The sequence below is a fragment of the Sapajus apella genome, unplaced genomic scaffold (assembly GCF_009761245.1).
Source record: "Sapajus apella isolate SASKATOON/1434 unplaced genomic scaffold, GSC_monkey_1.0 scaffold14, whole genome shotgun sequence".
NCBI classification, from domain to species: Eukaryota; Metazoa; Chordata; class Mammalia; order Primates; family Cebidae; genus Sapajus; species Sapajus apella.
The window spans coordinates 31,616,482-31,643,787 of NW_022436954.1; the positions used below are offsets into that span (position 1 = coordinate 31,616,482).

The window sequence follows — 27,306 nt, forward strand, 5'->3', positions numbered from 1 at the left end:
GCTTAAAAAAATTTACCTGGTACTTTGTGATTTGTTGATCTTGTACTAATGTGTCCCACAATAATTGTATGTCAGTTAACTTCTTTTTGTCTAAAGTTTTGCTTGATTTTTATGTTAACATTGTTACTTATGTCATTGTTATTATAAAAAGACTATTATTCTGCTTTACCTTTTGCCTCAAATACAGTTGTCTATTTTGCCTTAATGCTTTCCTGATTTTAAAATTTATTATTTTTTAAGTAAGTTACTCTCATTTCTGTCTCTTTAAACAGCAAATTGTCAGATTCAGGTTTTTAATTCAAACTGAGTTTTTGCCTAGTACATAGTAAGTACTCAATGAATAAAATGAATATTTTAAAGTGATATTTAACCTTGCTAAATTTCTTTTTGTTTTTTGTCTTTTGTTTTAGGTGGGCCATAAAACATGAAGGGACCAGCAAGCCAGGCCAGTGGAAACATTCCAGAGTTGAAAATCCTCTATGGAACAAGCTTACCTACATGTGGCCTGTCCTTCCCAGTGGCCAACTTAATGAGGTTGTGTTGCTTAGTTTAAGAGATGGTCACTGAGACTTACTTTAAGGCCTAGTTGTGTGGTCAAGTTCCTGACAACTTCCATAAAGCTTTTGAATTGCAGCTGTTAGGTGCAAGAGATCAAACTTGCTAATTCTGTTGTTCTATCAATTAATTAGAAAGATATGTTTAAGTCTCCCATTATGGAGATTAACTTACCTATTTTGTCTTGTAATCTGTCAAATATTGCTTCATATATTTTGAGATTTAATTCTTAGGCACGCACACGTTCAAAATATATCTCCCTGGTGAATTGAAACTTCTATTATTATGTAGAAACCATCTCTAGTTCTAGCAAAAGTCTCATTTATCCAATACTAATAGAAATATTCCAACTTTCTTTTCGTTATTATTTTCCTAGTATATCTTCTTTGCACCCTTTCCTTTCTGTGTTTATATATTCTTCTGTTTTAGAGGGACTCCCAATAATCAGCATATAGTTCACTTAAAAAATGTATCTGGCAGTTTTTGTCTCTAACCTGAAGTATTTGGTCTTTTCTATGTGTTGTAATTACAGGTATGCATTGTATTTGGATTATTATGTGCTTTCTATTTGTCCTGGCTTTTCTGTCTCTCTCCCCTCACCCCATTCTTGTGTTCTTGTAGAATGATTTTTTTCCTTGTTACATTTTCCATATCAACTAGTTTGGAAATTATACCCTCTATTTTCATTCTGTTTATTTCTGAACATTTTAGCTTCCATACATAAATGATAAAAATCTAAAATTAACAAATATATTAATTTATTACATTCTCTCAAATAATACAATATGATTTGTGACTTGTATGCCATTATTGTAATATAATATAATTTTATCTTATAAAAATTTTCTATTAGATCACATTTTGCGTAGTCAACATATATTTAAGTTTTCAATCTTTCTGGTTATAATTCCTTCTTATGTTCCAGTCCTTCCACCTGGGCTACTTTCTTTAAGATGAATACAGCCGCCTTTTAGTTATTGGTAGCAAGCTCTTCCCATTTTTACTTATCTGAAAAAATCTTTATTTTGGCCTCATTCATATGAGGTATTTTCACTTAGCAAGCTAAATCTATCATCACTGACTTCTACTTTCCATTGTTGTTATGGAGCTTTCAGCCATCATTCTAAATGTATCCTGTGTAGGTATCTATCTTTTTTCTCTGGTTGGTTTTACTATCTTTTCTTTTCTCTGGTATTCTACAGTTTCAGCACAATATATCTGGGAGAAGATTTCTTTTTGTTTACCCTCCTTCAGATTCTAAGATTCTTTGGGGCTCTTGAATCTGTGGATTGGCATCCTGCAGAATTTCTGAAAAATTATTAGCCATCAACTCTTCAAATATTTTCTCTCTTATATTCTTCTACTCCCTTATTTTTTATTTAAAATTTTATTTATAATTATTATGGATACATAATAGTTATGCATAATTTATGAGATACATGTGATGTTTGACAGGCATATCATATAGTGTGTAATGATAAAATCACAGTAATTAGATGATTCATCACATGGAGCATTTATCATTTTTGGTATTAGGAACATCCCGTTTCTACTGTTCAGGTTATTTAAAAATATACAATAAGTTGTTGTTTAGTCACCCTATCGTGCTACTGACTACTAGATATTATTCATTCTATCTAAACTGTAGTTTTGTACCTATTAAACAACCTCCCTTTATTCCCTCCTCCCCACTATGCTTTCCAGCCTCTGGCAACCATCATTCTAGTCTCTATCTCCATGAGTTAAATTTTATTTATTATTTTTGCTCCTACATATGAGTGAAAACATGCGATATTTATCTTTTTGTGCTTGGCTTATTTTACTTAACAAAATGTCCTCCAGTTCCATCTGTGTTGTTAAAAATGACAGGACTGAATTTTTTTTTAATGGATGAACAATACTTCATTGTGTATACATACCACATTTTCATATCCATTCATCTGTTGATGAATACTTAGGTTGATTCCATATTTTGGCTATTATGAATAGTGCTGAATAATGCTGGAATAAACAAGGGAAGTCAGACATTTTTTTTGACATGTTGATTTCCTTTCTTTTGGATATATATACAGGAGTGAGATTACTAGATCATATGGTGGTTCTATTTTTAGTTTTTTGAGGAACTTCCATACTGTTCTCCATAATAGCTATACTAATTTACATTTCCCCCAACAGTGTAGGGCAGGTGGGAGAAAGGGTTTCTCTTTCTTCTTCTTCTCACCAGCATTCATTATTGCCTGTCTTCTGAATAAAAGTCATTTTAACTGGGGTGAGACGATATCTCATTGCAGTTTGATTTGCAATTCTCTAATCATTAGTGATATTGAGCATTTTTGCATATATCTCTTTGCCATTTGTATGTCTTCTTTTAAGAAATGTCTGTCCACCTCGTTTGCCCATTTTTTTGCTAGGTTATTTGATGTTTTTCTTATTGAGTTGTTTTAGCTTCTTATGCATGCTAGTTATTAGTCCCTTCTCAGATGTGTAGTTTGCAAATCTTTTCTCCCATTCTGTGGGTTGTGTCTTTACTTTGTTGCTTGTTTCCTTTGCTGTGCAAAACATTTAACTTGATGTGATCCCATTTGTCCATTTTTGCTTTGGTTTCCTGTGCTTTGTGATATTACCCAAGAAATTGTTCCCAGACTATTCTTGTCATAAAGTGATTTCTTAATGTTTTCTTCTAATAGTTTCATAAGTTTACATCTTAGATTTGAGAGTTTAATTCATTTTGATTTTGTTTTTGCATATGTTGAGACATAGGGGTCTAGTCTCATTCTTCTGTAAATGGATATCTATTTTTCCCAACACCATTTATTGAAGAAGGCGTCCTTTTTGCAGGTTATGTTCTTAGCATATTTGACAAAAATGAGTTCACTGTAAATGCATGAATTTATTTATGGGCTCTGTATTCTGTTCCTTTGGTCTATATGTTTTTATGCCAGTACAAGGCTATTTTGGTTACTATAGCTTTGTAGTATAATTTCAAGTCAGGTAATGCCTCACTCTGTTCTTTATAGAAATCTGATTAGGTGCATACTAGACCTTCTTATTTTGACTTCCATGTCTCTTAACTCCTCTTTAATATTTTTCACCATTCTGTATCTTTATGATGCATTTTTTGCATCACATTTTCAGACATTTTTCTTCCAGATTATTAATTTTCTCTTCATCTTTGTCTAATATAATTTACTCCAAGAATCAACCTGTGATACAAATCCTCAATGATTATTTTTCTTCTCATTTCACAGTGAAAATATATTTCTTCTTTTTTTTTTTTAGACAGGAGTTTGAGGGCATAGAGCAAGGCCCTATCTTTTTTTTTTTTTTTTTTTTTTTTTAGAGGAAGAAAGAGAGAAAGAAAGAAAAAGAATAAAAAAAAAGAAAAAGGAAAAAAAAAGAATAAAGGAAAGGAAGAAAGAGGAAGAGGAAGAGGGAGAGAGAACAGGGGTGTTGCTTTATTGCCCGGGCTAGAATGCAGTCTAAAAATGGGTATGCCTGTAATTGTGTTTAATAATAGAGACATAAAAAAAATGAGGGAAGAAAATAATTAACAAGCAGCCAACCAATATTTCATTTAAACCTGTAAATATGTGTGATGTAGTAGTGTATATTTTGTGTATTTAAGTGGAGAGTTCTATGAATGTTAATTAAGTCTACTTGTTTCGGATCTAAGTTTAAGTCCTGGATATCGATGTTAACTTTCTGTCTCATTGATCTGTAAGTCTCCCACTATTATTGTGTGGGAGTCCAAGTCTCTTTATCAGTCTTATATATCTGGGTATTTCTGTATTGGGTGCATATATATTTATGATCTTTAGCTCTTCTTGTTACATTGATCCTTTTATCTTTATGTAATATCCTTCTTTGCTTCTTTTGATCTTTGTTGCTTTGAAGTCTATTTTATCAGCAAAAATTGCAACTCCTGCTTTCTATTTATTTATTTATTTATTTTTGCTCTCCATTTGGTTGGTAAATTTTTCTCCATCCCTTTGTTTTGGGTCTTTGTGTATCCTTGCATGTGAGATGGATCTGGATGTAGCATACCAATGTGTCTTGGCTTTTTTTTGCCTGTCTGTGTCTTTGGATTGGGGGATTTAGTCGATTTAAATTTAGAATTAATAACCATATATGTGACTTTGATACTGTCATTTAATATTAGCTGACTGTTTTGCCCATTAGTTGATGCAATTTCTTAATTATGTTGATGTTCTTTATTTTTTGGCATTTTTTTAGAAAGACTGATACTGGTTGTTCCTTTCTATTTGTAGTGGTTCTTTCAGAAGCCCTTGTAAAGCAGGCCTGGTAGTGATGAAATCTCTGAGTGCTTGCTTGTTCACAAAAGATTTTATTTTTCCTTTGCTTATGAAGCTTAGTTTGGCTGGATGTAAAATTCTGGGTTGAAAGTTCTTTTCTTTAAGGATGTTGAATATTGGCACCCACTCTCTTCTGTCTTGTAGGTTTTCTGCTGAGAGATCTGCTGTGAGTCTGATGGGCTTCCCTTTATGGGTAACCTGACCTTTCTCTCTGGCTGCCCAGTATTTTCTCTTTCATTTCAACCCTGGTGAATCTGGCGATTATGTGCCTTGAGGTTGGTCTTCTTGAGGAATATCTTTGTGGTGTTCTCTGTATTACCTGGAGTTGAATATTGTCCTGCCTTGCTAGGTTGGGAAAGTTTTCCTGAATAATATCCTGAAGCGTATTTTCCAGCTTGGATTGATTCTCTTCGTCACATTCAGGTACACCTATCAAACGTAGGTTAGATCTTTTCACATAGTCCCATATTTCTTGGAGACTTTGCTCGTTCTTTTTTATCCTTTTTTCTCTAATCTTGTCTTTTTGTTTTATTTCATGAAGTTGGTCTTCGACCTCTGATATCTTTTCTTCTGCTTGATCAGTTTGGCTGTTAAAACTTGTGCATAGTTCGCGAAGTTCTCGTGTTGTATTTTTCAGCTCCATTAATTCACTTATATTCCTCTCTAAATTGTGTATTATTTTTAACATTTCGTCAAACCTTTTTTCAAAGTTCTTGGTTTCTTTGCATTGGGTTAGAACAAGTTCTTTTAATTCCCAGAAGTTTCTTATCATCCACTTTTTAAAGCCTGCTTCTGCTAATGGAACACAGTCTTTCTCCATCAGGCCTTGTTCTGTTGCTGATGAGGAACTGTGATCCCCTGTAGAGGGAGAGGCATTCTGATTTTGGGTATTCTCAGCCTTTTTAGGCTGGTTTCTTCCCTTCGTTATAAATTTTTCCATCTGTGGTCTTTATAATTACCGTCTTTATAGTTGGGTTTCTGAATGGACGTCCAACTTGTTGATTCCTGGTGCTAGAATCTGAGCAACCCACTGTGCCGGCCAAAACAGCGGCTTTAAGATTGATGGTGCTTTTCTGACTCTGCACCAAGAACCGCCGCTCCAAGGCAGCGGCAAAACCGCCTCACCGGCCTCAAGAGTCACGCTGGCAACACGTGGGGCTCCTTCGCTGGGAATCTCCTGGTGTGTGAGCAACAAAAATTGATGTGAAAGTGTGGCGTCCTCTCGTTCTCTGCTCTTTCAGTGGAAGCTACAATCCCGAGCTGCTAGTGATCAGCCATCTTGGATCTCTCTTTCTATTTCTTCTTATTTCACAGTGAAAATATATTTCTTCTCATTTCACAGTGAAAATGTTTGAGATAGTCTGTTCTACTTGCAACATCCCAGAAAAGTAATATTTATGGTTTACTTTTTCAGTGAAATTTAGCCTAGTGTAATTTCTATTTTATGAAAGGAGGTGGTCTCCTATTAGATTTTCTACCTTGTCTGAATCTGAGCCCTTCTCCTGCAACACCAAATTCCATCCAGATAAAAGCTAGGTTCAGCATTCTGCTTATCTCTTTGGATCTCTAGTATGTATTATTTTATTTCTAGGTCAATGGTACAGTCTAAAAGATTTTTTAGAAATAATTTATCCTGGCTTTTCTTTTTTTAGTTGTTTGCAGCAGAGAGTCAAACAACTTGTCTATTTTGTCATATTTTCTGGTCACAACAAAATTTTTATTCTTTCCCTTTAATAAACACAATTCCCTATGCTTTCTCGCTGATTGACTCAATGAGTTGCAGCACTTTTTATAATGAACAGATGGAGTCTGAAGCCAAGAATTCATTGCTTTGGCCCCTAAAGATGTTCTTAAATTTAGACTCTAGTAACGCAACAGTCTAGAAAACTGAGTTTTGTTAAAAGAAAAAAAGAGTTCTTCAAAATAGCAGCAGCTGTGTGATTGGCAGCGTAAGCCAGTGGCTGGATGAATTAATATGTTTGAAACTCAGCGTATGAAGGCCGACATGGAGCCAAGGGTGAAGGGGTGGCATGGAGAGACAAGGAGGCCCAGCATGAGCCAAGGAAAAAGACTGTGAATTGTACCAGTTTTTCTACAGAGGTTCAGGGAAGATGAGGCTAAAACCAGAGGGCAGGCAGAATAACTTATACCTCAACTAGTGGTAAGCAGGTGCCAGCAGGTTGCCTAGTAGCCAAAGAGGGCAAGAGGCATGGCCTTAGAGGCCTCTGAGAATTCAGGACATCACAAGTACCTACATATGGACACCATGGATGTCCTTCCCAATGATACATAATTTATTGAGCTGCCTGCATGGAGTGGGACTCTAGCTGAGAGTGGAGAGGCATCCCACCTGATTTAGGTGGCCCACTCTGTCCAGGTGTCCCAGCTCCCCATAGAAGCCATAGATAAACCTGAGGCTGTTATTCAGAAGACAGTGAAGGTGACACAGGGAGAAAAGCAGGCACCGCAGCAACCAGGCAACCTCACTCATGAGCCAAGGTAGGAAAATTGGACTGTAGATACTGCCTTGGTGGTTGGACGTTTTCAGAGGTTGAGTGTGTGTATCTGAGATGTATCCTAGATATAAAGTGAGTGCGAAGTCCCAATCTTAAGCTCCATTGTCTCACGAGGGAAACAGCTGGAGAAGGATGAAGCAGTTGAAAGGTGTGCAAGAAACCTCCAGTAAGGGGGGTTGAGTACACAGGAAAATGCAGACATGGGGACCAGCTGAAAATGGGAAGCAAAATATTCTAGGTCCAGGGAACAAAGAAAGGATGGAGCCAAGGTGGACCCCTCCAACATCCCCCCAGATAGTTCATTGGGAAGGATGTTATAGGCTTGGGGAAATAACCCCCAAGCCAGGGATAAGGAAAAACAAAAACTGATAAAGTATTGCTATTTCATCTGGCCCAAAGACCCCATTAGTAAACCTTTGGTCTTTTGGCCTAAGTTTGTCTCAGATGAGGTTTGGGTGTGCCAAGATTTAATTCTGTATGTGAATCATAAAACCCCATCCTCTTAAGAGATAGGTTACGTTCTCTGCTGGATCAAGTAATTAGCCCCCCTGTTCCACCTCAAAGAAGAAAGGACAAAAGAGAAAAAGTAAGAAAGGAAATCGGAAAGAGAAAGTGGAGGAAACAGCAAATGTAGAGGGCCAGAGAGGGAGAGAAAGAGTTAAGCTGTTGACCCTGAAGGCAGAGGACAGTCAGCTACACAGGTGTGTGAGAGCTGGCTGCTATAAACTGTTGCTAAAAGCTGCTTCAGAATCTTTGCCGTTTCAGCAGAGCTGTCTGTCTTTGCAGACAGGAGGGAGCCAGGGCACAGCACGGCTTGGCTCGTGCCCAGAGAGAGAAAGAGGAAGAAACTGAGTGTAAGGGAGAAGGGAAACAGGGGATGACACACAGAGAGAGATTGAAGAAGAAAAATGACTGAGAGAGAGACTGGAAAAGACAAAGATCAAAGAGAGACCCAGAAGGTGAGACTGGGGAGAAAAATAATGTGAAAGGAAGGAAGAGTACAAGAGAAAGTGAGAGGAGGCAGAGAAGTTGGCAGGGCTCTGGGAAGATTCTGGAGGTTCAGGCAACAAAGAGGTGCAGGGAAAGATTGCAGTGCGGCCATTGAGGAGGGACAGAGCCCAGGACCGGTGGATGCAAGTGAGAAAGGGATGTGGAGGAGCGTTTAGGATCAGGCTGCTCGAGGAGTAGTGGGTTGCCCACAGCAAAGTAGCTGTTTGTCAGGAGACGGTAGAAAGGATTCAGGTTATGGAAGGGTAAATGGATGAGATAACCATTAAGGGTTTTGTTGTTGTTTTACTGACAGGCTGTAAGTCCACCAGGGGCATCTGTCAATGAGGCTGCAGAAGGGTTGGGGGGGCTACATAGGAAGATAAAAATAGAAACTGCAAAAGATTGATGGAGAGAATGAAAACCCGATTGAGGAATTACTGAGGGAAGCTCAGAAGGTCTTTGTAAGGAGAGAGGAAGAGAAGCAGAAACAAAAAGTGAAAATCATGGTTTCCACTGTGGAAGAGGTAGTCAGAGAAAGATTAGATCAAGATCCCCCTTGAAGGAGACAAGAGAATGATAGATTTCAACACAGAGAAAGCAAGGAAATGCAGGGAATGGCTCCTAACGCTATGAGTGGATGCTACATGTGTGGAAAGCCTGAGCATTTTAAGAATGAATGTCCTGAATGGAAGAAAAGAAAAGGTGATCCCCCTCATGACTGTTGATGAAGACTGGGGCTGGGGGCATGGGGTCGGGGTTCCTTCTGAGTAAGAGTCACCAGGAACCCTTGATAAATTTGAAGATAGGACCTGAGGGAGAAAAACTGATATTTTAGTTAATACTGGGGTGGCTCCTTCCTCCCTAATTCACCAACCAAAGGGTACAGAACTCTCTAAGGGAAAATTGACAGTATCAGTGGTAAGAGGGGAGGAATTTGAGGTTCTGATATTCAAAAAAATGTTAATTGGGACCACCAGAAATTGAAGGGTCACTCCTAATTAAGTTTCTGAAGCAGGAACTAATCTCCTGATTAAAAACCTAATTGCGAGATTGGGTTTAAGATGAGGAATAGAAGAAGGACAAATAAAGGTAATGATGGGCCTCCTAACAGGAGGAGGAAATAGAAATTAATCCCCTTGTGTGGATTGGGGAAGGCAACAAGGGAGGGTTAAAAATCACACCCTTACAAATTGAACTAAAACAACCAGGAGAAGTAGTTTGCAGGAAACAATATCCCATTGCTATTGAAGGGAGAAAAGATCTCCAGCCAGTAATAGAAGGATTGATTAAAAATGGACTATTAGAACCTGCATATCACCATGCAATATTCCTTTGTGTCACTTATCTGGGAGGGAGAGTTACTGTGTCTGGTCCCAGACATCTTCCAGCTGCTGGCATCTCCCCACAGTTGCTTTATCTTCCTTTAGTGTGCCTAAAGGGAAAGGAATGTGCTTAATAAGGCTCAATGTTTTTACTGGGGCCCAATAGTGTGAGTGTGAAGTTTGGTGATAACCCAGGTCTCCCCCACTCCCTTTCTGTGCTTAAGCTGTTTATCTGTGATTTACAGCCTGAACTTTCAGCCTGCTCTTTGTTAGAAGAGAAGTGATTTATTTGAACTGCATGAGCTTAGAAAGGAAGCTACCTCAAGGGTGTTAAGGGAAATTATGGAAGGTTTACAAATTAGATGGGATTATCACATTCCTTGGCCTCCCCCTTCCTCTGCAAAGGTAGAAAGAAAAAATCAAACTCTCAAAAAGCATACCACCAAACTAATCTTAGAAACCAAAATGATTTGAACCAAATGTCTCCCAATAATACTCTTCAGGATTAGGGTAGGCCCAGGAAAATACTTGGGATGGTCCCCTTATGAGTTATTATATGGGATCCCATATTTGGGCAGGGCTACAGATCTCCCTACTATGGAAACCAAGGACCAATTTTTAAGAAATTATATACTGGCCATATCCTCCACCCTGTCATCCCTCAGGTTAAAAGGACTTCTGGCTCAAAGTCTGCCTCTTAAATTTGTGGTTCATCACTTCCAGCCTAGTGACTTGGTGCTGATTAAGACTTGGAAAGAAGACAAGCTCCACCCAAGCTGGGAAGGTCCCTATCCAGTGCTCCTAACCACTGAGACCGCCTGCGAACAGCTGAATGGGGGTGGACTCACTATACTAGAGTCAAGGAACTGGGAAAAGAGACCCCGGAAGGGCGGGAAAAAGACCAGTGGAAAGTACACGGGTCACCTGAGGAACCCTTAAAATTTACTCTGAGAAAAATGTAAAAAGAAAACATGGGCTAGCCCCATTTCTGGAAGTTGATATGGCTGGGATGGGCTACTATGCAAAGAGCAGAAGGTCAGAATGGAAACTGGCAGGACTCCTCCTTACCCAATTAGGTTGGTAATTAATGCAACCAAGATGGTAGCATCCCACACCGTAGGATTTGATCCTGCCATGTCTTACCTTGTGGGAATTTAGAAAATCAGAGATGGCCTTCACAGGCAGATACAGGTTACATTAGGGCATCACCCTGCCCCAGCTGAGATGAGGTATGGAATACTACCCAATTTCAGGGTTGGATGGTAAACACGGGGTAGGTAACTCCAAACTGGAGACCTTTGAAGAATAAACTACATCTGTCCAAGGGGCCAAGGGCTCCCTGCCAAATAACTGCCATAATTTAGAATGCAATCCTGTACTCATCACCATTGAGAATCCAGCTGTTCTAGACCAAGAACCAAAAGTAGCATCTTGGGTATATGGGTTAGGGGCAGACATCACAGGGAAAGACCCCCTAGGGTGATTTGTTCTGAACTAATCAGGAACGCAACCTCCCATTTCCCTGGGATTACTCCAAACCCAGACCCTAATAAACATTTTAGTCTACCAAATAATGACCCTAAACGAGTAAAAATAATTAAGGTAAAGGATTTAAGGCAAACCTTAGAAATTGAGATGGGATACAGGGATGTGAATGCCTGGGTCAAATGGGTAAAATTTTTGGTACAAGCCCTCAACAAGAGTATCCGCTACAGGTGTGCTGCAGGAGGACCTCAGGCACAGGTGGTTCTGTTTCCCCTAGGATGGAATACTGATCCTAAAGGAATGCATTGCTTGTAGGCTCTATACCAGGACAAGGATGCATGGGGAAATGAGACCTATAAGCCTCTGTCATTGCTCTTTCCTGCATTGCATAGGTCAGATCCCAGAGCAATCCCCTCATTCTCTGTAGGGAATATGAACCACTCCTCTTGCCTCTCTAGGCAGTGGGCAGAGTTCAATAAGCCCGTGGGAAAACTGTCGACTTGTATCCACATCCTCAACATCACCGGTGAGTCAAGCAATGGCAATTACTCAGCTCTCCATATACCCCAGGCTGATGTCTGGTGATATTGTGAGTAAAGCACCAGGAATGGTGCTTTAGTAAAATTGGCCATTCCATTCACCCTGGCATTCCACAGGACACCTGAAAGTACACATGGCCACCAAAACCAGAGAGATTTGACAAATTCTTTTGATCCCAATATATATGTTGACTTGATTGGAGTCCGTAGGGAGTTGCCTAATAAACGTAAGGCCCAAAACCAAATAGCTGCTGGGTTAGAGTCAGCACTATTCTGGTGGTCAACTATTAGGAGTGTGAATTGAATTAACTACATCTATTATAATCAACAGAGATTCAACATCAGTTATACTTGGGATGCCCTCAAAGAGGTGGTTAGCCAGTTAGATGCCACCAGCAGAGTTGCCTGGGAAAACAGGCTTGCGCTAAGACATGATACTAGCAGAAAAAACGAGACGTATGTGTTATGCTGAGTGGGAAATGCTGTACTTTCATTCCCAACAATACTGCCCCAGATGGGACCATCACAAAAACTTTACAAGGACTGACAATTCTAACCAATGAGCTGACAGAGAATGCTGGAATTGATGACCCATTTACCTGTTGGCTAGAAGATTAGTTTGGAAAATGGAAAGGCATGGTAGCTTCAATCCTTACATCTCTCATAACTGTGGCAGGAGTCTTAACAGCAGTGGGATGTTGTGTCTCTAAGTCTATTCTCTGAGTTTGGATGGGTGAGTGTGTTTCTCATAAGAAGCAACACTTTCCAATTCATTTCATGAGGCTAGCATAACATTCATGCCAAACCTTAAGGAAGATAATAAATGAAAATTACATGTTAATTTCATTTATGAATGTACATGCAAAAATCCTAAAGAAAATATTAACATGTTTAATTCAATAATTTATAAAAAGTGTTGTATATCATGAGCAATTTTGATTTATCCAGGAATGCAATATTAGTTTAAAATTTTAAAAATTAATGTAATTATGGCTTAAGTGATGAGAGTTTAGTCAAGGCAAATCTTAGTAAACGAAGGAAAAAGAGCTTCATATGATTTAACACAAATTTAAGAAAAAGTATTAACAAAGTAAAAGTTTCTTAACCTAATATGCAGCACTTCTATCTGAAATAGATTTTTGAAAAAACCAATCAAGCTAATACATGTATATGAAATAGCAAAGGGCCAAAAAGAGCCAATTCCCAAAAAAGAAAAACATGGTGAGCATATTTGCCCTTGCAGTTTCCAAGACTAACCACATAAAAATATATTGTAATCAAAACAGTACATTTCTGTGAAGGGAAAGACAAACTGACAAAGTGAAGAGAAGCAAAAGCAGATCTACATTTATATGCAATAGTGATATTTTATAGAATGGCCATTACAGATTAACAGGAGATGCTGCTAGGACAATGTTTATGAAAGTAGAAAAAAAAGAAAGAACAAACTCAGACCTTGCCCAGCATCATCACTGATCATCCCTTCCGCATTTACTCTTCTTTCACACATAAGTGTCTATCTTGTGAACAGCAGTACCATCCAACCCAGTTACTCAAGCTGTGAACATGGAAGCCCCCTTGCCTCCTTTTATTGCCCCAGCATCATATTCTATTAATCCTCAAGTCTGATACATCTACTCTATCCCTCTTTTGACCCATCCTTGACTGCATTAACTCCTTCTAAGGCTTCCAGACTCAGTTCTACGACATTCCTGAGTTAGGTTCTCCTCCTGTGTTGTTCCATTACACCTGTACCCTGTCATCATACTCAGACTATTGCAATTGCCAGTCTATATTTAGGTAAGTTTCCGAAGACCTGCTATAAATTATTCAAGGAAGAGTATCTTTTGTGGTTCTTCGTTTTATTTTCAGTGCATAACATCATGCCTAGAATATATGGTAAACATTAAAAAATATTTGAAGAATACATGAATCAAGAAATGTTTTTATGGATGAATAGATACAAACAATAAAAAAGTAACTGAATTCTACAACTGAAATATTTGAAATGTGTTTATGTTCATTATTTTATTCTTTTTTTTTTTGGAATATTCTCCAAATATATTCCATTTTGCCAAATAGATCTAGTTTAAGGTGGTATTATTTCAGGCTATCTTAAAACCACTTTTGTCACATGCCTTCTTCACACGGATTAAAGATATTTAACATGTAAGCAAAAATTCTCCAAGTTCATCCAGTTCTATTTTTCTAGAATGATGTTTCTCTGAGAAGAAATGAATCATTCATCTTGCAGCATAACACAAGTTGTTACAGAAATTTTAAAAATAACTATCTTTCTTTTTTATTCAAATAAAACATTAATTAGAATTGTCTGGAGCATCTTAGGCACCCCAATACATTTTTGTTGAATGAATCACAGATTAAAGGTATAAACAGAGTGTTTAATATTTTTTAAAATCTAGAAATGACTCTTCTCCTATATTTATTATTAATTTTGTTATTTCTTTCTGAAGGAGTTTGACTGGCCAATACAAGGACTGCTAATTCCGAGCAGTCCTCCTATGAAGAAACCCATCTGTAAGACAACAGAGCCATACACCCCTGTGCGACTCAGAGTTTTGCGGAATGGAGACAAAAATAAAAACAGATCCTTTACTATCCTTGGTCCGGACATCTCACCTGGACAGAAAATGCAGTAAGAACAATTGTTCATACTTATTAAATACACTTTCTAGTTTCGACAGATTTTTGTCTTCTTCATTATGGATGTTTCTCTGTTAGAATTCTGTATTTGTTTAGCAAAAGGGCTCCCATATTGATATTTGAAGATGAAAATAGAGACTAAGATTCATTTAGTTTCTTCATCAGGAATTTAATTTGAACTCTGCTGATTTAGAAGATAATGGATTAGAAATGAGTGGCTCTGATTTTTAAAAGTTCTATTTTTAAAAGTTTTATGATCAATGTATATTTGAATTGGCATTTTTGTTTGAGTTTTAAAAATATGTCTTCAAATACTTGAACTCAACGTCCTTCTTAAATATGCTTTTGTAATTCCTTATTTCAGTTAAATTATACACAATTATGTTTAAATCTTTAGAATATTTAATGAACAAATATAGTTCTCAAAAGTATAACTTTATATAATTTATAGTCTTCCTTGGAATAACATTTTAAAAGTTTATCACCCCAGAAAAGCATTTACTGACACTCCTGCTTACCTTATGATTGGAATATAATTTTCCCAACAGCCAATATTTCTCCAACATTGGAGAAAATTCACCTGCTACATTTTCATTTCATTTTATGACACAAGGAATCATAGATCATTGAAGAGCTCTGATGTAAAGAATGAGTTTACACATTGTTTCTCATATTATTAGCAGTGATATAACCTCTTGACCTTTCTTTTGAGATGTTTAGAATATTTGAGGCTGCTGATAATAGTTTAATATTACTTTCTTCACATTGATTAAAATATACTTCATACATCGCTGAACAATGAGTAACATTCAGATTTGTTGACCACTGAACTGCCTGTACAGATGATAAAGTAAAAAATTAATCTTCAAAGTAAAGTCAAGCCTGAAATTGAATTCTTTGACGCATACATTTCATAATTAGCTCATTCTGCTAGATGTAAAATGTGAGGGTAATGTCCTTAAAGTAGTGTATGACTTTTCAAAAATAACACCCAAAGTTAACACAAAATTTCTGTCCCTTCCTACATTCATTTCTTTTCTTGTTTTGGATCTTTAATTGTGCCTCAAAGTTACATATAGATGTTATCTTATCACATCAATGTTTGAAAATGCGTGGTTCAGTCAGGTAATCCAAACAGATTTTAAGAGATTGAAATGGTAAATGCGGACAGCTGTTCTAGCAGAGAGTGTGTGAAACGCTGTGCTGCCTGTTTGCTATGCTCATGGAACAGTGTGTCCCAGTTCATCAAGTATTCAGGCATTAGAATTACTTTGTTCACCATATGAATTAATTACTCCCAAATAATTAAAATACACTGACATACACTTAACACTAAAACTCTGCTACATATGGTTTAATCTTTCTCTGTGGATTCAGAAAATATTCTATAAGAGCATCAACAGCATTCCCTCACACACCTCCACCCTACCACTGGAGCTGGATGTAAATACTAGTTCTTAGAAGGTTCAAATGGAAAGTCTTGGCTTACATTGCAAGGTGGCTGTGTTGCCCAGCTTCAGAGAGCACCATTCACATTGTATTCCCAGCACTTGGAGAGGCCAAGGCAGGAGGACCACTTTAGGCTGGGAGTTAAAGACCATTTTGGGCAACATAACAAGATCCCATATTTTTTAAAAAATTAAAAAATTAGCCAAGCATGGTGGTGCATGCCTGTGGTCCCAGCTACATATTGTTATCCGTATGAATGGCATCCTAGAGTTGTGTCAGGCAAAAGCCCTGCTGTGCCTTGTGTGCCTTTAATAAATACAAGTTGCATACCTTCCAGAAGAAATAACTTCCATTGACATATAAGGATATATTACTTGCCTGAACCCAAAACTAACTTTTAAGAAGAAAGAGTGTTGGGCTGTTTAGTGTCTTTACAAGCACAATCATGCTAGAATGATGAAATATAGATATACTATAACCAAATCCTGCTCTAGTAACATGCCATCCTTTAGCTGTTTAATAATTTACTGGAGATAGTTTTGAGGAGATTTTGTTGTTGTTATTGGTTCTTTCATCTACAAAGCCTAAGGAAAATCAAATAGCATTTGTTCATTACTTAGTCAATTATTACTCTAGTGAATGACAAGATCTTGTCAGTCTTAAGACTGTCGAGTTCATATAAATTAAGACTCATAAATGTTCTTGTGTCACAGGCAAATTTCATCTCTCAGTAATGTAAGTTAAACTAGGAAAATTTTATGTGATATTTAAGGAATTTTAAGAGGAAAGGCCCAAGATGAGGCTCTGAAGGAAATTTTATATTTTAGATGATTTCAATATATGTATTACTTATTGGTAAGTTATGATCTCTGAACTCACTCTAACTCCCTAATACAGCTTGTAAGGCCTTTTATGATGTATCCCGGCATATTTCTCTAGCCCTATTTCCTATTGACACACCCTCTATTCTTAAACCTCTTAAACCACCCACCACCAACGTCTTCTGAGAATGAGTTTAGACTTCCTTTCCAGATGTTGACCCTGAATGAGATATTCTGTCCTCTCGAGTTAGTTGTGGCTGCTATGTACTCCACTGCTCTAGCCCTGGGTCTCCCACCAGTACAGCAGCTGCCATTCTGTTTCATGATTATCTGCTTATGTTCGATCCATGAGATAGAGAGTAGGGATGCTTCATTCATAGCAGATGTACAATCTGCTGTGTTACGATCATAGTTCGTTGTGTTCTGATGAATCAAGTATTAAGGTATTAGAGAGTCATTTTGTTAACCACATGATTAAGGGCCTGCATAGGCCTGAAATTAATGACTACTGAATGAATAAATGGTTAGCTATATTTGATCACGATTTGTAATGAAGGAATGATTACAGTATTTGATAACTATTTATTTCATTTAATAAAATATATAGATTCTAAAAAATGCATGAAACAGTTTTCTAACTTGAAACTTTAAGCAGATGTATATTCAAATTAAGTATCTCTTTCTATAATCATCATTTTTTTCAGTTTAAAACTTTTAAATTTGGGGTTAATAAGATAATATATGAATAAAAAATTACAGGTAAAATGAATGCAATCTCTGAATTTTCTTGAGTTGAAAAATTTTTATCTCATAGTGTTCAGCATTATATTTTTAGAAAACATTATTAGAAGAGAAACAAAATAGTGAAAATGTATTGTCTTATAAAATTACTTGTAGTATATTTACGTTATAACATGTTATGTTATCTAATATTTAATATGAAATTTAATATTTCATTGTGATAGTTTTTGAAACTGTATTTTTTAAAGAAAGAGATTACTTTAGGGTAAATCATGATAAATTAAGACTTTATAATTTTTCACATATTAAAGTATGTCAAGAGATAATTGACAATGCATTCTGACATATCAATCGAATCTTGGATCATTTGTTTCAGAAGTGTTAACACTGAAAAGAAAGAGAAAATCTGTGTCACTAAATATTCTGAAACAGAAATGGACCAGATAGAATTTCACCAATTTTTGGAAAGGTAAATACTTAATATCCTGAACGCAAATGTTTTTTTCCATTTAAATACCTGAATGATTGTTTATAACAGATGGCATACTACATATATGGTATATGGGATATATATACATATACACACACTTAAATATAGTATGTTATATTTGGTTTATATTTGCTTACATTAAGGATGGGGTAGTTAAATTTTTATATTTTACCTATTATAAGCCAATTTAAATATATATATAATTGGTTTATAACAGGTAAAATATTTTATATATATACACCTACCTAAGAAAACAGTTGTTAATATAATGATTCTGGAGTTTCTAATCTGTGAAATATATAAACTATGTGAACCTATGATACTAATGGTAATTAATACTATTTTTTTTTGGCCAAATATCAAGGTCTAGCAAATTTCCCTAGCTTTCTGAATGACCAACTCTATAAGTATAAATTAATATCATTAAAAATATATTTCACAATTTACAGGACATTTGGTTTATATTTGCTTAAATTAAGAGTGAGGAAGTTAAATTTTTATATTTTACTTATTATAAACCAATTTTTAAAATATGACTGTCTTAGTCTGTTTTGTGTTACTATAAAGAAATACCCAAGGCTGGTTAATTTATAAAGAAATAAAGGTTTATGTGGTTCATGATTCTGATGGCTGGGAAGTTCAAGATTGAACATCTGCATCTGATGAGGGCTTCAGGCTGCTTCCACTCACGACAGTAGTTGAAGAGGAGCTGGCAAATGCAGAGATCACATGGCAGAGAAGAAGCAAGAGAGGGAAGGTGCCAGCATCTTTTTAACAATCAGTTCTCAAATAACTGATAGAGTGAGAACTCACTCACCCCCAAGGTGGGTCATTAGTCTGTTCATGAGGGATCTTCCATCATGTCTCAAACACCTCCCGTTAGTCATCACCTCCACCATTGGAGATCAGATTTCAACATGAGGTTTGCAGAAGGCAAACATCTAAACCCTAGCATTAATGTATATCATGTTTATGAAATATGTTGTATTTTTTCTTTAATCAGTATTTTCCTGCCAAATCAGGAATTAGATCACTGCTGAAAGGTTGGAGCACTTGATATGAACTTTTTTTGCCTTGTCAAATATGAGGGGATAGTTTTATTTAGTTTAAGGAAAATTATACTATCTTCAGTTATTTAATAATTCACTCTAGGCAATTCTGAGGTTCTCTTTGTTGTTGGTTTTTCTGTCTATAAAACTGAAGGATGATCCAATAGTATAGTAAATTCCATTTTAGAATAATAGATAAAGAACTTTTATTGTTGTTGCTAATTTCTGTAAAGTTGCTGGCAACATAGAATATTGGAAAAACCATTGGATTAGGAGGCAAAGGAATTATTTTAACCCCAGCCACTAACTAGCTGAAAGACTTTAACAAAGCCCTGCGCTTCTCCAAGCCTTGTTTTCCTCAACTGTTAAATCAACAGGCATCTGTTGTATTTATATTATGTACATCAACCAGTGTTGAAGGTTATCCACTGGAGGTTTTTTTTGTTTTTGTTTTTGTTTTTTTAGAAAAAGGCATTGCTTGCTTTCAAGGAACTCCTAACTAACTTAACTTTTGGGGAAGAAAATTTGCTTAGTTAAACAATCATACAGCCACATGCAGCAGTATTTAACCATACAGAATTGAAAACGATCAAGGGATCATTTATATATGATATATTTCCTGGTTTATACATAATCAGGAAAGAGAGAGAACATTGTAAGGAGCAGCTGTTGTAGAAGGCCACTTGGAGAGGAAAGAAAATGAGACAGAAATCCAAAGCAAGAAGATAAAGAAAAGGAGAAAGCATGTGACAGTAGCTTCTTGAAGGTTTTGTTACTGTTTGGAAAGAACTGGAAGAGTGTGGAAGAGCTTCTGGGGCAGAGTGTCTTGGCAAGTGGTTAGCATAATAGCTCCACTGCTGTGGAGCTGTAGCTGACTGTGATCTGGGAGGCATAGCTCCTTTCTTTTCCCCACTGCCCTTTTGTCTCTGGGACACCTTGGGTTATACTGAAATACAGTCCTCAGGAATCAGCTCCACCTGCTTTCCTCATTTGCTCCAGCACTGAGAAAGTAAAGTCAGAGATAAGATGCCTGCACTGTCTATAAACCCAAACAAACCTCATGGTTGCCCATCCGCTCTGGTGGTGAGAGAAAGAAGACCTTATTTCTAGGGCCTTTGTCTCCACATAACAGAGAAATCTGAGTCTGCATCTTGGTTTCTTTACTTTCTAGATCTAATATCATTCTATGATGATGCCCTCTCAGGAGACCATATGAGGCAATAAAAGATCCAGAAAGATGTAGGCTTGAATATCAGCTCTCCCATTTACTGTCTATGTGACCTTGGCCAAGAAACTTAACCTCCAGATTCAGTCTCCTCCTCAGCAAAATGGGCTACTCAGAAATGGTGTGAGAATTAAATGAGAGAGTAGATATAAAATGCTTGCAGTGTTTGGTCAATTTTAATAATGTGTTGCTGACTTTTTATATGCCACGCACTTTACAGTATCCATACTCTGTTAAAACCTCTAATGAGGTAAAAGCTACTATAGCCATCTTTTATTGATGGGACAGATGAGGATCCTAGAAGTTAAAAGTAACTTTTCCAAGGTTATATGACCAGTGTATGAGAGGTTAGAATTTGAACCCAGGCAATCTCACTGCAGAGCCCACATTAGATGTGTGTGTGTGTGTGTATGTGTGTGTACATGTGTGTGTATATGTGTGTGTGTGTGTGTGTGTGTGTGTGTGTGTGTGTGTGTTTTCTAACAGAGTCTTGCTCTGTCGCCAGGAGTGCAGTGTTGTAATTTTGGCTCACTGAAACCTCCACCTTCCAGTTTCGCAGTTTCGAGTGATTCCCCAGCTTCAGCCTCCTGAGTAGCTGGGCCTACAGGCGCACGCCACCACACCTGGCTAATTTTTTGTATTTTAGTAGAGATGGGGTTTTACCATGTTGGCCAGGATGGTCTCGATCTCCTGACCTCATGATCTGCCTGCCTTGGCCTCCCAAAGTCCTGGGATTACAGGCATGAGCCACAGCGCCCGGCCTCCTTACTAGGTATTTAAGAACCAATTCTTATCTTCTTCTCTCCCCATTAATATTGGCCAGTTTGTGAACTGAGAAATTAAATATACAGGAAACTGTTTATCCAAATCCTCTCCCACTACTTGGGCAAAATTCAACATTAATATCAAGGTTTCAACAAGAAAAAAAGGAGGAAGAAAGATTCCCTAACCACCTATTCCTTCTCTCCTCTCACCTGTTGTCCTAAAACAGGATACTCCCTTGGTCCAAACATTCTCCTGAGGAAAGTGTGAGTGAGACAGATAGAATGATGGTAACTCTTCTCAGGCCACACTTTAACTGCTTGGATCCCCAAATATATCAATAGGGGAAAGTAGAACTAATTGGTTTTTTTTTCTTTTTTAAAAAATTTTCTTGTTTTGCATTTCTGTTGATTTTGTTTTGTATTTCATTTCATCTGTTGCTTTGTGTTTCATTTTCTTCTTCCTTTGGCTTTCTCTTAGTTAGCTGCCTCCCACAAGGTTCTGTCTTTCCCCTGCTCCATGTAAAATGGGTCTTTGGGTATCATCCAAACAGAAGCAGGCAAATGTTGAGACTGGCATTCAATTCTCTTACAGTTACCTCCCACCCCTACCCCGCCAACCTGTGTACGAGGGACATGGCCATGGCCATTCCCATTCCTCACTAGTTCATCAGCCTCCAGAGTTGTGACATGAGAAGCAAGGACTTAGTTCTCACTGGTTTATTTACTTTTTTTTTTTTTTTTTTTTGAGATGGAGTCTTGCTCTGTTCCCCAGGCTGCAGTGCAGTGGCACAATCTCGGCTCATGGCATCCTCCGCCACCCGGGTTCAAGTGATTCCCCTGCCTCAGCCTCCTGAGTAGCTGGGACTATAGACATGTGCCACCATGCCCAGCTATTTTTTTTGTATTTTAGTAGAGATGGAATTTCACCATGTTGGTCAGGATGGCCTCAGTCTCCTGACTTGGTGATGCACCCGCCTCCACCTCCCAAAGTGCTAGGATTACAGGCATGAGCCACCACACCCAGCCACGTTTTTTTTTTGGAAATAGGGTCTTACTCTGTTGCTTGGGCTGGAGTACAGTAGCATGATCATAGCTCACTGCAGCCTCAACCTTCTGCGCTCAAGCAATCCTTCTGCCTTAGCCTCCCAAGCAGCTGGGACCACAGGCATATACCACCATGGCTCACTAATTTTTTAATTTTTTAATTTTTTTTTAAATGGGGTCTTGGCTATGTTTTCTAGGCTAGTCTTGAACTCCTGGCCTCAAGTGGTCCTCCTGCCTTGGCCTTCCCAAGTATTGGGATTATAGGTGTGGACCATCATACCCAGCGTGCTTTGTTTACTTCTAAACTACCCTTAGAGAAATGGAGGGCCTGATTATCTGTTTAATTGATTTATCCCAGTGAGGAAATAAAATTTAGAAACATTCTTTAAAAAGCTGTGTCTTGCTGATGAGCATAAAGTGAACTGAAGTTAATTTACTGTGAACAGTACAGTCTAACACAAAACATATTTAGCAAGAATCTTTTACTTCTTCCACAGGCAGGATAATCCCACAGTATTGCTTAGGAAATGCTCCATCAGTCTCCTTTTTAGCTCTACTTTTCCTCACAATTCCACCTATTTACATCTCTCCTAAAACTTGCTGTCTAGGGTCCATCTCCTCCAACCTCCAGCCCATTTCCCACCTTTCTGACAGTTAACTTTCTAAAAAGCAGACCTGATAACACTATGTACCTGCTCTAATGCCTTCAGTGGCTTTCTGCTGCTTATGGGCTAGAAGGCAGGTTCATCAGTCTAGAATCCTAAGTGCTTTCAGTTGGTTTCTGTTTTCTTTTTCCGTTTCACCTGGACTACACTCTCCTCATGCCCATACACTCAGCTCCAGTCTAGTCCTTTTGGATAAACTTCCATTTATCCTTTAAAATCCAACCCAAATGGCACTCCCTTAGATAAGGCTTCCCTGGAAAAATTGTGTTCCCCACTGTCCTGACAGCACACTGGCAGGTGCCTGTGGCAGCACCCATGACTTCATATTACACTTCAGTTGCTGACTTTTCTCTACCCTGACCAGATTGGGAGCTCCTCAGGGAACCACGAAACTGTCATTCATCACAATATCCACAGGGCTTGTCCAGTGCTTGTTTGGGAGGGCAGGGGGTTGTGGGAGTGGGAAATCAATGTTTATTGTTTAACCAGGCTAAAAACTTCTGCTTCAAAGGTAGTTAAAGGGTTATAGTCATCACTTCTGGTAGAGGGAGATGAGGAAGTTGGTGACAAATTTGACTTTGACAACCTTGGAGAAAGGGCAAAACTGTAACAGAAAAAGCTAAAGATTTGTTTTAGGTAGGAGAAAGAACACAGGCACAGAAATAGGAAAGTGTGGGGCATACTGAAGAACGAAAACTCAATAGCAGTGTGTCTTTCTATTTATTGGTCATGTCTGGCACTGTGCTAAGAGCCCTTTTCAAAATCAACCTTTAATCTTCACAGAAACCCTGGAAGGTAAGAAATCCAGCCTTAGACAGGTTAAATAATTTTCTCAAGTGCCACAATTGGAGAGGAAAATGAGACTCAAATGGGTCTGACGGGCCCCAGAGTCCAGCTTATGACTAACAGTCCCGAGGAGAGAGTTATCATTAAGGATACAGGCCCCTGATTTTTTAAAATTTTCTCTCTTTGCTGCTGGAAGCTTTCTGTATCAAGATCAATTTTTGTGTCTTTTATTACAGGTGCACTGAGATTTTAAATTTACCTTCTGCAGCTCGGAGATTGTTCAATGAAAAGGGGAAGGAAATATTTGCCTTAAAAGACTTACAAAGAGATGAACTGGTAAAGACATGGATTTGAAACTGGCAATATTAATTTATGAATACCCCATCCAAGAAAGAATCCCCTTAAATATAAATCTTCAGATGCTTACCATTGTAATTCTTATTTTCTCTCAGAATTATTCTAACTGAGCAAGCATCAGAAAGTAACACTAACAGCTAACATTGTTGAGAGCTTCTTATGAGTCTGGCATGGTTTTCAGAGTGGTACATACATTAATCTTTGTGGGTTGTTTTTTTTTGTTTGTTTGTTTGTTTTTTGTTTGTTTGTTTTTGAGATGGGGTTTCGCTGTGTCATTCAGGTTGGAGTGCAGTGGCACAATCTCAGCTCACTGCGACCTCCACCTCTCATGCTCAAGCAATTTTCCCACCTCAGTCTCTGGAGTAGCTGGGATTATAGGCATGTGCCACCATGCCCGGAAAAGTTTTTTGTATATTTGGTAGAGACAGATTTCGACATGTTGCCCAGGCTGGTCTCAAACTCCTGAGCTCAGACGATCCACCTGCCTCAGCCTCACAAAGTGGCGGGATTACAAGTGTGAGCCACCACGCCCAGCCGAATTAATCTACTTAATGTTCATCACAAGACTAGACTCTAAAAATTAAGGAAGAAACTGGAGAAAGCCAAATTATTAATCATTTGCAATTTCTATCTCCTGCTCAGAAGGAAGTAAATTCCCTACTCTTTTTGAGAGCTTCAAAATGTAGTTGTTTAATTATTTCTTACTAAATGATAATTACACTTTTTCAGGATAAAATTATGCCTACTTTTTCACATACTCTGTTTGGGTGACTGGAGAAGGTGGAAAAGCATAAGGACTTTAGCAGCCCAGCCTTTCCCCCCATTTATAGAATTTGAGGTATCAGTTTGAAAAATAAAAAACACAAAAACAAAAAAACCCTTCCTTGACTGATGCCAACAATTCTTTGAACAGAGAACAAAGCTCATACCATTTCATCAGAACTCAACTCAGGCTCTAAACCTAGAACTCCTGGAGAGTCTTAAACAGAAGTATCAATGGCCAGTATCAGAGGCAGCATGGCAGGGTGAGGAGTCTGTTGTTCTCGGAGGCTGCTAGGTCTCATTTTGAATCTTAATTCCATCTCTTTCAAGTGTTTTGTGCTTTTGGTTATACTGTTTTTGTTTGTGCTGCTATGCTAATCACTGTGGATTTTTAAATAATGAATTTAAGGTAGATTACATTAAATCATACAATACAAAAAATTAATTTAATGGTAAGTCTAGATGAGGCCACCATGGCAAAGTGGGAATGAGTGGAAGGAGGATAAGATGGAGCCAGGAGTGATTGTATATTTGCTAGAAATTAATCTGTCACTGCTCTGAAGAGTAACATGAAGATGGAAACATAAACAGTTACATGATTAAATATGTCCACAAGAGAGAAAGAGACCTGTTGTTCAAAAGAAGAAATTTTTGGCTGGGCGTGGTGGCTAACGCCTGTAATCCCAGCACTTTGGGAGACCAAGCTAGGCAGGTAGCCTTAGCTCAGGACTTTAAGGCCACGCTGAACAACATGGTGAAACCCCACCTCTACTAGAACACAAAAAATTAGCCGGGCATGATGGTGGGTGCCTATAATCCAGGCTATTCGGGAGGCTGAGGCATGAGAACACTTGCGCCCTGAAGGCAGATGTTGTAGTGAGCTGAGATTGTGCCGCTGTACTCTAGCTTGGGTTACAGAGTGAGACTTCATCTCAAAAAAAAAAAAAAATTTTTTTTTTTTGAAAAGTTTCCTCTGTGTCTTCATACACAGAATATTTGTAATAATGAGTATGTAATGATCAGAAAAGGCAGCACTGGCGTTCTCTTTCTTCTTCCTGAGTCTTTCTCAATATATCACTTTCTTTTCTCATCTTTAAAGAAATATTTATCCATTTTAGGACATTTAAGAAATACATATAAACAAAAAAAGGAGGAAAATTGTCATCCATAATCTTGTCATCTGAACTATCCACATTGACATTTTGATGTTTTGACATTTTGATATTTGTACTACAAATTCGTTTATACCAGGGGTCATTAAACTTTTTCTGTAAAGGATCAGATAGTAGATATTGTAGGTTTTGTGGATGATATGGTGCCTACTGGACATCAGCTCTGTTCCTGTGGCATCAAAGCAGCCATAGACAACTTGTAAATGAATGGGCATAGCTGTGTTCCAATAAAACTCTACTCACAAAAACAGGCAGCAGACCAGATTTGCATTTTAGAGATAGTTTGCCATCTCTAATTTAGCCAATCTCTATTTACTCCTTCCTTCGTTCTTTCACCTCTTCCTCCCTCTTCCCCTCCTTCCCTCCCTTGCTTCCTTCTTTTCTCCCTTTCTTTCAACCTCCTTCCCTCTCTCACTCCCTTCCTTTCTCTTTTCTTCCTTCCTTCCCCCTTTTTCTTAAACAATTACTTTTTTTAAACTTTTATTTTGAAATAATTATAGATTCACAGGATGTTGCAAAAATAATATGGTAAGATACAAAGATATTTTTTCACTTAGTACAAAACTCTTGAAATCCATCAGAGCTTGTTCCCTTTATCAATGGTTTGATTTTTTTGAAAGTACTGAGTGGGATTCCATGGCACCACAGTTTTCTTTAATCATTCACCTATTATACTAATAAGACTTTTTTATTGTCCCCCATTTTGATTATTACAAATAATGCTGCTGTGGCAATTATATACAGGATGAGAGATGCTTTGTTTGATAGGTGTATGTTTCATGTGGAGAACATTGGATCAATCCTGACCTGTTCATTGCTAAGCAAAAGAAACAAATCTTCCTGAGGAACCTAGCATCAGACATTTCCAAAATACAAATGTTCTGCAGCACACATAAAATAGAAGGTAAGCATTGGAATTATTTACCTTAGTATATGCAGCCAAAATGAAATGTTTGATGATATTGCTTTTTAAAAAAGTCAAAATTTGTTTAAACAGGTCGTATTTCACCTCTGCATCTTGCTGTTTAACTCTTTAACTTATATGTTTGACATGTTTTAGTATTTTAGTTCACACTATAGTTTGGATGTGCAAAGAACACATAATTTTATTTTGCTCTTAACAGATCTGATCTTCTTTGTGAGCCTCATGTATTCTCCAGTCATGTTTATATTTTGTTCTATCCATTAATTTAATTAGTCCCTTTAGGGAGAGCTTTAGATTTCTCAGTCTCCAGACTCTCACTTTAAGTTCCTCTCTAAGACAGAAAGCACTTGGGATGCAGATCTTCTTGCTTCCTGGGCTCTGCTGGCTGAAGTCTATGGCTGAAGTGGCTTGTGGTTTGTTCTTTTGGATCAGACAGTTCTCTGGGCGGGCGTGCTTCCCCCCTCACTCAGCCTTCTCTCTGCTTCCTGTGGCCCTCTGGAGCCTAGCTATGACTGAACGGTCATCTCTGCAGTCCTTGCTGACATCCATTTCTGGAAATCTCCCCAACAAGATTCTCAGCAACTCTGGGGTCCTAGCGGCACCTCCCAGAAACCAGATCCCAGTTCACGTGGCTGGCTGTGCCTCAGATTAAAGTAGCAAGGGTAGCTTGAA

At 37.8% G+C, this 27,306-nt stretch overlaps 1 protein-coding gene across 1 annotated transcript in view; it reads left to right on the forward strand.

The window, feature by feature from the left end:
- The first annotated feature begins 414 nt into the window (after positions 1-414).
- The window catches only part of DCDC1 (doublecortin domain containing 1), a 69,674-nt gene continuing 42,782 nt past the window's right edge, over positions 415-27,306 (forward strand). The window contains exons 1-4 of the mRNA XM_032283668.1: positions 415-534; positions 14,195-14,376; positions 23,655-23,754; positions 26,478-26,613. Coding sequence (XP_032139559.1) covers positions 499-534; positions 14,195-14,376; positions 23,655-23,754; positions 26,478-26,613 — 454 coding nt within the window. The 5' untranslated portion in view covers positions 415-498. The remainder of the gene's footprint in view (positions 535-14,194; positions 14,377-23,654; positions 23,755-26,477; positions 26,614-27,306) is intronic.